This window comes from Theobroma cacao, chromosome 8 (genome assembly GCF_000208745.1).
Source record: "Theobroma cacao cultivar B97-61/B2 chromosome 8, Criollo_cocoa_genome_V2, whole genome shotgun sequence".
Classification (NCBI taxonomy): domain Eukaryota; kingdom Viridiplantae; phylum Streptophyta; class Magnoliopsida; order Malvales; family Malvaceae; genus Theobroma; species Theobroma cacao.
The window spans coordinates 3,367,739-3,380,102 of record NC_030857.1 but is presented as its reverse complement, the minus strand read 5'-3'; the positions used below and the strand labels follow the sequence as shown (position 1 = coordinate 3,380,102).

The window sequence follows — 12,364 nt, the reverse complement described above, 5'->3', positions numbered from 1 at the left end:
GGGAACTACACTGGCCAGCTCAAGCCGGTTGGCTCTCTCCAAGCCTAATCCATTGATGATTTAGGAAAATGGAGGGAGTGCGTGGGGGTAAACAAAGAAGAAAATTTCTGCAAAACCAAACTCTAAAAATACAGTGAAATTATACAACTTTGATCATATAATCGTCGTTTTGAACTCACAGGTACGTTGAAAATCGCTTCCTCTTTTGAGGGTATTTGATAATTTTTTTTTCAATTTATGAATTTGAGTCCAAGGTTCAAAATTTCCATGGTGATTTTTTGTTCTAACTGCCATAGGGTTTCTACTTTGCAGTTCCTATAATATAACCTTTTAAGATTTCAAAGCAGCCTGTCATATACTGACGTTTACTTGTTGGAAGAAATTCATGTCAAGTCTCAACAGCTCTTTCCATTAGCTTAATAGGATTTTCTTTGCAGCTTTTTGGCATGGTTCAAATATTTGTTTGTTATTAGGAACCAACGACAGAAAAAGCTTTTTTCAATGGATAACTAAGATCGGGGATCTAGGGGGGGATCATAAGTGCTTATGGTTTGCTGGAATCATATTAGTTTTGCCGTAATTTTAAACCATGGTTCTTATAGCTGTTCTTAATTATACAACTAATGCTTTTGGTTTGTGTAAATTAACTCTGCAATGCCAAAAAGAAAAGATACTTAGCTTGCGGAAATATTGCTTTTGGAAGTACAGACAATGGGTTCTCGTACTAGATTTATAAGATTGTTTAGAGTTATAATTGAGTTAATGCAGGGCTTAGAAGGTTGAAAGTTATACCATTTATTCATGCATGGGAACTATCTAGATGAAAGGCAATATCGTGATTCAGTTGTGGGATAGTTCATTTGAACATTGCCCTTTTTTTTTCAGATAAATGGATGAATCTGAAAAAAGAAAGGAAAGATTGAAAGCAATGCGCTTGGAAGCTGCTCAGTCTGAAGTTCCTAATAATGTTGCGACTCCTTCAGTGCCAGGTCACCTTTCTAACCCATTGAGTGAGACATCATCAACTGCAGCAGTGCAGGAAGACTTTTGTTCAACTCCGCGATTTGACTATTACACTGACCCTATGGCAGCATTTTCTGCTAACAAGAAGAGGGGCAAGGCAGATAATCAGAGTACACAAAATTATTTTACTCCCCCAACTACTAGTGGCTGGCCAGTGGCAAGGGTTTCACCATCCCATCCAGGTAATTTGTCTTCCCACCAATGTTAGTATCTAAAATATTGATCTATCATGTACCAATATATATTTAAAATATTGACACATTCTGATTGGATTTGAATTATTCAGCTGATTATGTGATAAATGGCTGTTGCTAACAGCCAGTGAATTACATTTCTCGAATTTTTCATTTAACATCATTTGATAGTCTTTCCATTTTTCCAACTATAATATTGATCAATTTATTCTGATTTGGTAGGACCAAGGAACTATGATATGAATCCACCTGTCCGTCACATGCAGAGCCAGTATTCGCTTGATCAGAGAATGTACCATCAACAAGGTCCTCATAGCAACTTTGCTGCTCATAGAAGCCCAATAACAAGAAGTCCTTCACACATGCATCATGGCAATTCTGATGCTTGGAATGGGTCCCAGGCATTTGGTAATTATTATAGTTCTGCTTCAGATGGAAGCCCAGGAGGAATGTTTGGTACTCCTCCGATGCATCCTGGAACTTCTCCTAGATTCTGGAATCCCTCTAATGCATCAAGGTACAGTAATTCGCCTACCCCTGGCTTTTCACCAGCAGATATCCCTTATGGAAGAGGCAGGCCTCAACAGTTTGGTAACTATCCACTCCCCAGTCCAGGACATGGTGGCAGTCTTGGTCTTAGCTCAGGACGAGGCAGGGGACGTGGATATGGTGGCAGCATTACTCATGGAATTGGAAGGAGTGGTGGACGAGGGCTAGGTTTTCATGGTCATAGTTCAGCATCAAACAGAACGATGGGGCCAGAGTCTTTCTATGATGAATCCATGTTGGAAGACCCTTGGCAGCATTTAAAACCTGTTCTATGGAGGAGAAGAGAAGCTGGAATGGATAGTTTGAGTAACCCTGACTCTTCCAATTCCTGGTTTCCAAAATCCATTAGCGCAAAAAAGGTGAAAGTGTCAGAAGCTTCAAACAAGTTTAATTCTCAACTGAGTCTTGCAGAATACCTTGCTGCTTCATTCAATAAAGCTGTTGAGGATACACAAAATGAATGAAAGTTGTGCGTTCTTAAAATGGAAGCCATGTAGAAGATATCTGTCATGACAATTTAGCTGATAATTGGATGCACATGTAGATGCATGAGGGTGGTGCTGGCTGAAGGCTTGAAGAAGTTTCATATCCAGTATTAGACTGTAGTTCCTAGAAAGTATTCTTTAAACCAACATGCTATAATTGTCAGTATTAATAGCTTCTATGCTTTTAACGAAGGTGCATGTATCTGATTTCTTGCTTTCTTTTTTATAAGAACATCTGATTCTTACTAAAATAGATGTATTTCTAAGTTTTGTTTGCGATACTGAAGTTGCTTTTTTTGCTTTCAAATTTATTTCCGTGAAGAGTCCTAATATAGATACTACTACTATCTAAATTTTTGTCTATTTTTCGGTCCATTACAATGTGGATGGCTTCAAGTTTTTGAAGCCAGGAAAGCAGGTACTCAACTTATAGCAAGAATGATATCGATGAACAATTATCACTAGAAAGATCTAGAAACAAATCTTTCTGGGACAGATCCTTTAAGTCGGATAAATCTCGTTGGCCAAGGCCAACCAAGCTGGGGAAGAACGGACCTCTTGAGTGGGTTGCTTGTGTGATTCTGCAGGCTATTTCATGGAGTGAAAGTCGGTGAACTCAGATGCTGCAGAAAAACATGGTTATTGTTTCAGAAGGATTATGGGGCATGAAATGATTGATTGTCTCTCTGCCAACACAGGCGTTTATGGACCTAGCTGTGCATATAAAGCTGTCATCCAATTGCCAAGATTAACCAAAATCTTTGTTAAAGACAAACATATTCTCATCTTTTGTCTTCCTATGACCTTAAAAAGTTCTAAATTGTAGCAATAGCTTTACCGCCTAAATTTTCTCCAAAATGGAAAAAAACAACCTAGTACATCGTACAGTATGCCTGCCAAGAAACTGATTTTTGCTCACAACAAATCTCGTCCATGAAAGCATGGCGGAGCTGTTCAGCCAAGCCTGGTGGGTCATCAATCAGAACATCCACAAAAACAGTAACCACCCTTCTCTCTTGCACTGTTGCTTTGCGGCTGAACCAAATAAGGAACTTCACTCTAAATTCTTCATCTATGTGTCCTTCATAGTCTAACAATTTTACTACTCTCACAGAATATTCATAGTCACTCTCTCCCACCATTCTTTTAAAACCTGAGCCATCAACTTCCCGTGTGTTATTGGATTTACAAGGTGTGGAAGGAGAAATCGATGCAAGACTCAGAGCAGAATCAGTTTCCATGAAAGATGAGCAGAGCCTTTCATTGTTAGACTTGTTGATGCCTTCCAATGATGGAAGCTTTGCAGCATATCCTCCAGAGCCTAAGTTAATTTTGCTAGAGTTGGTTGGCTTCACTTGAGAATAAGTTTGAGCAGTTAAAGGAGTGTTTTTCTTTCCACGTTCCAGAGCAGCAGCATAATTTTCACTTGATGCAGGTGAGACCCATTTAGCTTCCCACACGCCCAAAGTTCTTCTGCTGGTAAACAAAGACACCTTGCAGAAATATTCAGTTGAAGGATTGAGATCAGTTATTCTAAATCTCTTCTCAGGTCTCAATACAATGAAGGTTGGGTTGTCAGGATAATCCCTCTCAGTAGATTTACGGTGCCAAACCCTGCAGCCTAAGAAGTCTTCTAACAAATGAATGGCATAGTCTAGCACGATGATCACTGAGTTTGGGGACAATTCCTCAAAACAGATTTGGCAAGCTGCAGTAGAAGAAAAGGAACAACCACAATCAACATCATAAAACAAGTAGAAATATTAACATCATCCTCAGATTGTTAAACTGACATCTAGACACTCATATTCATCTGTCAGAAGCAACTTACATGCTGGCACTTTCTTTTTCACATGATCAGAACATGGCTCAGTTACCATGGAATCAAATGCTTCTACAGAAGAAGCACACAATTTCTGGACTTCAGTACCACAGGAGAGCCTGTTGACAATACCTCTTGCCAGTTTTGTGCACAATAAATTTACAGGCCCCACTTCATTATTTAGTAATTTAAAAGCACTTTCCACTGTCTTCTGCACTTCTTTGTATTTTTCAGTTCCAAAGAGAATTTTGTGAGCCAGAGAGATCCGTAAACATAGTACATCAACTCTTCTAGCCTCCTTGGCAACTACCAACTGTTTTCTCCAGGTACTATAAAATATCAAGAGTTAGCCAAATTACCCTCTTCTTTTATCCCAAAAAAATTACTAGAAAAAAATGAAATGCCATAAATTTCATGCTTCTCTTATATATCAAAGGCAAATGTTATTACTCATTGTATGTCCACCAGGATTAGTTTGCACTGGACACAACTTCAGAAAAGTAGAAAGATTTGCAAATTAAGATTTGTCAATTAAATTTTTTCACAATTAAGTTACTCATTCTGAACTATCTTATTCTTTGTTAGATGGAAATACAAGTTTGTTAACTTTGCATAGCTAGGTGTATGAAAGAAAGTTTCTTACCTCATTAGTCCATTAATCTTTCTGCATGAGAGACAATAGAAACTTCCATCCAGCTTTGTGCAACAACTGCTCTTAACAATGCCAGCTCTTTCATCTTCCAAGGCACATTTCAGATGGCATGACATTCCACAGGACTCATTCTCGTCACAGTCAGACTCACAGGTTAACCATAGAGTGGGATCCTTGTTATCATCAAAATGATGACAAATACAGCACGAACATCTCTTGCAAAAGGCATCAGCTGGGTCTAAAGATGCTCTGCATGCAGCATTATGGCAAACCAGGATTTTAACATTTTCTTCTTTAGCCTGCCCTAGGGGTATGTCATTTAGGTCAGTTAAGAGTTGATCTGGGGATTCATCTTGCCTTTTCCTCTTATATCCCATTTCAGGTTTTGCTCCATAAAGTGAACAAAACTGATCAGTATCGGTTCTTCTAGACTTCAGAGAAACTAACTTTAGCAGGTGCTCTATCATTTTAAGTTTATTATACCCTGAATACTTTCTCTCTTTGCCCATCTCTGAACAAATAATTTCAAGAAGCTCCCTGCGAGTAAACGAACTAAGAATCTGTGGGGCATCATCTGACCATTGAGCAATGTCATGGACCAGTGCTCTTTTCTCTCCCAAGCTTAGCTGACTAAACTTGTTGGGGTCAAGAAGAAAACCTGAAAGACCATAAATAAACAGATAAATGCCAAAGTCAAACTCTACATTCCCAGTAGTGCAATATGGACTATCTAATCTGCTCCACACATGTATGAAGGAAGAAGGTTCCAATATAGCACTTTTTACCATGAACTTCCACTTCATGTCTACTGGTTGTGAGAGAAAATTATTGGCATCAAGAACTGTTGGATGTCATGAATAATTCATAGTTTTCTCTTTTTGTGTAAATTTAAGTATCCCTCTTCAATCAGTGCATACTTAACATTCAAAATACAAAACTGCACTAAAGCTACTTTCCTTATCTTAACCGCTAAAGGCCGGCCTCATATTCCCCTGCTAATCCAATTATGGGCTATCATGTCACTACTTCCATTCTTCTCTGGATCAGTGATTCCCTTGTCATCCAAAGTTCTTCTCTCAAGTTTCAACTGTTCTTTGATAATATTCCACAAGCAAACTCAAATACTATTGCAGGTCAAATCAGTACTACTACTTAAGCTCATGCTACACTCTACATGGTCTAAGCACTGCAATTCAAAGACTTCTATGAGCTATCAAATGTTAATAATTCACAAAAAATTTCTACTCGAAATACAAAGCTATTAGCTACTTATTCCAAAAAACTACAATTTGCTCAACGCTGCCTAAATTCCATGTATACACTATAAAAAAGTGTCTGTGTTAGCCATAATCATATCAAAATAAATACTATTGTCCAATGACAATGTTGTTAAGGCATCAAAACTACATTTTCTTAAACATAAATTATATATATATATATATCATACTAATCATCAACCAACCTTTAAGCAAGAATGTAAAAGAGGTTTTAATGGCTAACAGGTAACCATGCCACCTAGCATTACTGAGAGTGGCCACTGAAAATATAAGCAAACCCAGATGCAAAATGGGTCAAAACTTAAAATATGAGCTTAGCACCCCCACCTTCTTCCCACCAAAAAAAAGGAAACTTGAAAGTATGATATACATTGTAAATTTGGAAATCTAAAAAGTGGATAAAAACAACACCATTAATTGTTAACAAATCCAAGGAAAAAGAAAAACCAAAAAGTAAATCCATACCTCGAAACCTCTTTTCTGCTTCCATCGTTCCACGCTGAATATATAATAAACACAAAATAACAGAAATAAATAATGGGTTACTTTGAAGGGCAATGCAACAAAACAAAAAACCAATAAAATATGATCGAAATAAATTTCAAAAAAATGGCGTGAAACACAAATGCGAGAGATTTGATTATCTCAATTTTTTTTTTAATACTTCTAATAGTCTAAAACTGCAAAAGCCGCGAGTGTGACAGTGAGAGAAATATTTTGTTTAAGGAAAGAAACTATGTTATGATGCACCTACGTTTACTCCGTATCCTGTCCTTCGATCACTGCCGTCTATTTTTGGCAACAAATTTTGATGATTTAATTGTACGGCTGATTTTGTGTTTTTAAAGTATGCTTAAAAGGGTTTGTTAATTAATTGCTATATTAAGAGATGTTGACCGTGAGTGCATCAAATGATAATGTTTTATTTTACGAATTATGACTTTCAAATAATTAAAAGTCAGTGTGCTGATTAACTACACTGTAAATTAAAGTATAAATATTGCAAAATTAAACATTTTTTTACATATTAAAACTTGATATTACATGCGTTGCTTATGAATATTTACTTTTTTAATTATTTTTAAATAATTATATGTTGAATGTAGAGTGAGTTGCGTATTGAACAAATAATTGATACACATTAACCGCAATGTGTATTAACATGTAAAGTCTGTCCATATGCAAAATATAATAAATTAATATCGTGTTTAAAATAAAAATATTTCAATGTATTTATCAAATAAATCCATTTAGAGTTCCGGTCAATAATTCTAACACATGATATGAATTTATTGAAAAATTTAAATAGCTCAAATAATGAATTTTCTCAAAATAAACGTATATTATATATAAATGTGATAATTTTATGTTAATTCCTATCAATTAGTAAAAATGAGAAAAAAATGATAATTATAGCACTCTTGTGTTTTTCATTTTCCTCTAATCTCTCGATTTATAACTCCCATTATACTAAAAAATAAAACCAAAAAAAAGAAAAAAAAAACTATTCGGTGAAATTTTATTTTGATGTGCTTTTGGGCTTACATCAAAGAAAAATTAGTATTGAGCCAGGCTGCCCAACATGCTCGGTCTTGTTTGAGCTACGCCCAGACAGAGAATGGATTGGCTCGGAACTTCTGATGATTATTTAATTATTTTTGTATTATAATAAAATATATAGTAATAATCCTATTTTTTATTAAACAATGACAAAAATAAATACGAAAATATAGATTTTTTAATATATAATATAAAAGTTCGATTGTGTAATTAAATAAGTTTCTAAATTGCTCTCTCAAACATGACCCATGAAAACTTTTTAAGTTTATATAGCATTGTGAATTTTTCATATTTAATTTTTGTTTCGTATTGTTGAATTTCATTTCGATATGTTACTTTACAGCTACAATAATATCTCACGATTAAGTTTAAGATATGAACCAAAAATTTAATATAAAGAAAATCACCGATGAATAAAGCCTCAAAGACATACCATCGATCGATTAATAACAAATAATAATAATAGAAAAGACAAGTGCTTTTGTGATATCTTTGATGCAAGCATGAGTGTAGTCTCGTGTAAAAAGTAAAATTAGATAAAAGGTAATAAATTTAAAGTTGATCAGTTTTCTTGAAGGCTTATTTCCTTTAAAGCAGTTATGAATTTCATTATCTTTTCATTATAACCATTTTCATCTTAGAAAAAGGAGAGAATAGATATATAAAATTCAAAAACCGTATAAATTCTATTAAACATATGAATTTAATTTATTTATTAAATACATATCAGCCATAGTTTCTAACTTTTTTATTATATAATTTTTTAAAAAAATTAAAATTTATTAGATTATAATCAAACAAATAAAACATATTCCTAACAAATCATCATAAGAAAAGTTCTAATATCGAAGAGTGGAATAACATAAAACACATAGTCATCGACTGTATCAAAACCCTTGTTAGCCATGCAATCGGCTAATGCATTTTCTTCTCTAAAAATATGTTGCGTTTTAACTTATCATTAATTTTGAAGTTCTAATTGGTTAGATCTTTATCTTTGTAAAGTAACTTCATTTTAATGTTTGGGTTATATAATAATTCAGAAAATATTCTGATGATATATAACATAGTTTACACCGTGAATATTTTATCAATATCAAAAGGATTTGATAAAGAAGAATAAAAAGAAATCATTTTAAAAAAGTTAAAGAATTAAATGAATAATTTAGAGATAAGAAATTAAAATAAATTGAAATAAGAAAATAAGAATCATAAATGTAACTTCCTTGCGACATACCAATGAACTTGGTTATAATATTCGGAGATTTTTGACGTGGCAAATAACTAGTGGTTAATTTTTCAGTCACAATCTGGATAATTAATGCAACCGTGTCCGCTGCGGTTGGGGAACTCCTTGTTGTCAAGGGCCATCCATGACCCACGTTTGCTCTCATAAATATCATTATTATGCTCCAGCAAACCGAACTAATCATTAACTGATATCACGTACCCGAAATTTGCTCGGTGTTGAATCTCCGAGCAGAGGCCCCAATTTAACTCCAACCATGGAATCGGAAGTGGTAAAGGAGCCACTGGCCATCCATTTTTTCGAGTCAATTATGGCTTAGCTGTTGGAAAACGGCACCACATGCAAAATATGAAATCTGAAACGTAATATTCTCTATTTCTCTTTGAATATGAAACACGTGGATTCTTTTTTTTTTTAATCAAATACTTATTTATTTAACCAATTTGTATGTTGAAAGTAAATTTCATCACTATATATAAATATATTTGTGCTCAATATACTAAGTATTATTTTATATTTATTATTCCTATATAAATGCGATGTAAATCTATTTCATAAAGAATTTGCGATTAGTTGATGGAGGATCGACGAGGTAGTTTCTTCAGACAGACTTCTTCTTTATAATTAAAGTTGCTGACAAGGGCGGACTTATCTTAGTAGCGGTGTAAATGACACCACTCATTTACAAAAAATATTTGTTTGTTATACTATTTGTTTAAAGTTTTATATAGATAATAATACAAATGAATCTAATAATTTTTTTTACAATTTTGTAAAGAATGGGATTACAAAATAATTTATATATTAACATTTAAATATTACATGAAAAGAAAAAATAATTTCCTTCTTTATTATAAAAATCAAAACTTAAATTTTTTTTTTCAAAAATTCAAATCCTACTATTAAGATCCACATTAATGCTTCCTCTTTTCGATCCTTGATTATGTTTTTCACTTTTTCAAAACAATGCATCTAAATTTTAATTGTAAATAATTTTCAACTCAAATTAAATTTTTGGTGATATTATCACGCACCGTTTTTAAAATATGAAAAATTATCGTGAATAATTATAGTTATGGACATTTTTAAAAATAACCCTTATGGATAAGATATTTTCAAAAATAACTCTCTTTATAATTTTAACTATTTTTAGTCAAGTTTGACAAAATTACCCTTAATAAAATAGCAAGCCATATGCAAAAACATGTTACACGCCAAAGTTAGGGTATTACACGTATGTATAAAAAACATGTGACACGTCATGGTTAGGTTATTACATGCCACATACAAAAACACATGACACGTTATAGTTAGATTCTTGTACGTCATGTATAAAAACATATAATATACCATGGTTAGGTTGTTACATGCCATGTATAAAAATATGTTACACATCATATACAAAAACATGTTACACGTTATGGTTAGGTTGTTATACTCTATGGTTAGGTTGTTACACGTTATGTACAAAAACATGTGACACGTCATGGTTAGGTTATTACACGCCATATTGAGAAAAAAAATTGTTGTTATACGCCATATTGAAAAAATATTATTTTTACACGTCATATTCAAAAACATTTTGTTACACTTTAATACTTAAAATGTTGTTGTTACTTACGAATCAAAACTTCAAATATTCTCAACTCTTTTCATTTCTTTTTGCTTTTTTTTTGAATAATTTGACATCGATTAAAGTGTTTCTAACATATTTTCATAATCAAAACACAAATTTTTTTTATCTAAAACACCTATTTCGACTCAAAATAGAAAAAAAAATTTATTTGAAAACCTAAATTTATAAATTTCAAAATTTTGAATTTATTGATGTCTAGTTCCCGTAATTGATCCAATTAAAAACTATTTTAAATATCTGTGATTACTTTTACCATTTTAGTTTTATCCAAAATACCTAAAAATCAAATTTTGAAATAGTCATCCACCTAATCACATCAAAACCATCATTTGGTGTCTTGAAAGTGCAGAAAAGAGAAATCTGAAAATGTAAGAGAGTGAAATCGAAACATAGCAGACGAATGCCAAAGAGAGAAATAGATAAAATTAAAAAGAGTGGGATGATGAGAGAGAGAGAAATCGGAAGCATAAATGATGAGAAATTATGATGAATTGTTTAATTTATTTGAAATAATTTCAAATGTATTTTTGTCAAGTTATGATTAAATATGACTAAAAATAATTAAACTTATTTTGATAATTATTTTTAAAATGTCAAAGTTATTCTTCATAATTTCCTCTTATAGTTATCTTATTAAATGAATGTATTAAATTTATATATTTTTTAATTTAATGTTAAATTTCTAATTTATAAATTTTAACATGTTTATATTTTTTAATTATTATTATTATTATTATAATACATTCAAAAATATTTCTGAGTTCGCCCCTAGTTGCTGATAATGAATTTATCGTACAGTTCTTTTGTGTTTCAGGTGTTCTATCAAGGGTTGTTTGGAGGTCTTTCTTTCTCTTGCAACCGTTGATGGTTTTTATTTTTGATTGACCTGCTCCTTGGGGATTGTTTGTTTCTTCTACCAGTTTTGGTAGCCTTGTGTTTCTTTCTCTTATATTTTTAAATTTTTTTCTACTTTTCAAAAAATAATGTATTTATCCTACATGTGTGATTAACACAATTCATCAGAAAAAGCGTGAACTTTCAATCTTGAATACTGCTCGTGGAAAGTCTCAACATTCAACAACCGTAATTAATAATCTTAAATTTTGTGGACACTTAAATTATTATTTGACTTCAGTTAAAGATATCTATAATGTTAGTTAAAATGATAAAATATCGTTTTAATAATTTTTTCATTTAATTAAAAAGAAATAAATGTTTTAATTAAATTTTTTTATAACTATATGTCTATTTGACTATATCACCTTTTGGGTCATATTAATTAAAAGGGAAGAGACACGTGTTCATTAATTCAATGCTACGTACAACTTTTATCATATATATTATTTATTTACTCATACTCTAATTTAATATTTACTGTTTTTACGTGTATGACACGTTTGTTTCGTGAAACTAATTATTTTGGATTTAAATTGGCAATGTACAGTTGCACCTTGATTATGATTACATATTTGCAATTGCCCCGAGCTACAACTGCAAGAATTTACACCCTGGCTTGAAGCTTTAAGCTTGTGACCTGTTGGCAATGCATGGGTAGGTGGCCACAACGCCAACCTCATGTTTCATATAGAAAAGAATAAATGGCTTATCACTTTCAGTATATATAAATTTGAAAGGCTCTGCCAAATCATTCATAATATAATTTATCTGGTATGTAGAAATTAGAATATTATACAGATTAATTATATATATACTCAGAGAATTAAATGGCTTATATTTTACCAACCTTTTTCTTTTTCTTTTTTGTGCTGAACCCAAAGTTTCAATGACTATATGATTTTCAATTAATTACAACTCGACTCATGACGAAGATTAACATTCATTGTATACTAAAAGATTTCGTATGGATTTATTTTTCTTCTGAGAAAGTCCCAAACATGGACATATAAAACATTTTTT

General features: G+C 32.4%; 2 protein-coding genes across 3 annotated transcripts; one reads left to right on the top strand and one right to left on the bottom strand.

Moving 5' to 3' along the window:
- On the top strand, positions 24–2,537 carry LOC18591815 (translation initiation factor IF-2). Of its 2 annotated transcripts, XM_018126216.1 has the most exons (4): positions 24–181; positions 886–989; positions 1,092–1,205; positions 1,440–2,537. In XM_018126216.1, exons 2-4 carry the CDS (start codon positions 890–892, stop codon positions 2,228–2,230), a joined length of 1,005 nt encoding a protein of 334 aa, XP_017981705.1. In that variant the 5' UTR covers positions 24–181; positions 886–889; the 3' UTR covers positions 2,231–2,537. The 2 variants fall into 2 exon arrangements, with proteins under 2 accessions (XP_017981705.1, XP_007018241.2); XM_007018179.2 differs by having other exon boundaries at positions 886–1,205.
- On the bottom strand, positions 2,967–6,690 carry LOC18591814 (protein VERNALIZATION INSENSITIVE 3). The gene is made up of 4 exons (XM_007018177.2): positions 6,468–6,690; positions 4,717–5,383; positions 4,083–4,402; positions 2,967–3,959 (listed from the first exon to the last, which is right to left on the bottom strand). Exons 1-4 carry the CDS (start codon positions 6,490–6,492, stop codon positions 3,124–3,126), a joined length of 1,848 nt encoding a protein of 615 aa, XP_007018239.2. The 5' UTR covers positions 6,493–6,690; the 3' UTR covers positions 2,967–3,123.

What these genes read in the sequence shown, in the direction of transcription:
- LOC18591815 (XM_007018179.2), top strand. Translation starts at nt 890, where the DNA reads ATGGATGAATCTGAAAAAAGAAAGGAAAGATTGAAAGCAATGCGCTTG. An exon ending in GGTTTCACCATCCCATCCAG is followed by an intron (nt 1,206 to 1,439) that starts GTAATTTGTCTT and finishes CTGATTTGGTAG; the next exon opens with GACCAAGGAACTATGATATG.
- LOC18591814 (XM_007018177.2), bottom strand. Translation starts at nt 6,492, where the DNA reads ATGGAAGCAGAAAAGAGGTTTCGAG. An exon ending in AGCAGAAAAGAGGTTTCGAG is followed by an intron (nt 5,384 to 6,467) that starts GTATGGATTTAC and finishes ATGGTCTTTCAG; the next exon opens with GTTTTCTTCTTGACCCCAAC. An exon ending in GAAAAAGAAAGTGCCAGCAT is followed by an intron (nt 3,960 to 4,082) that starts GTAAGTTGCTTC and finishes CTTCTACTGCAG; the next exon opens with CTTGCCAAATCTGTTTTGAG.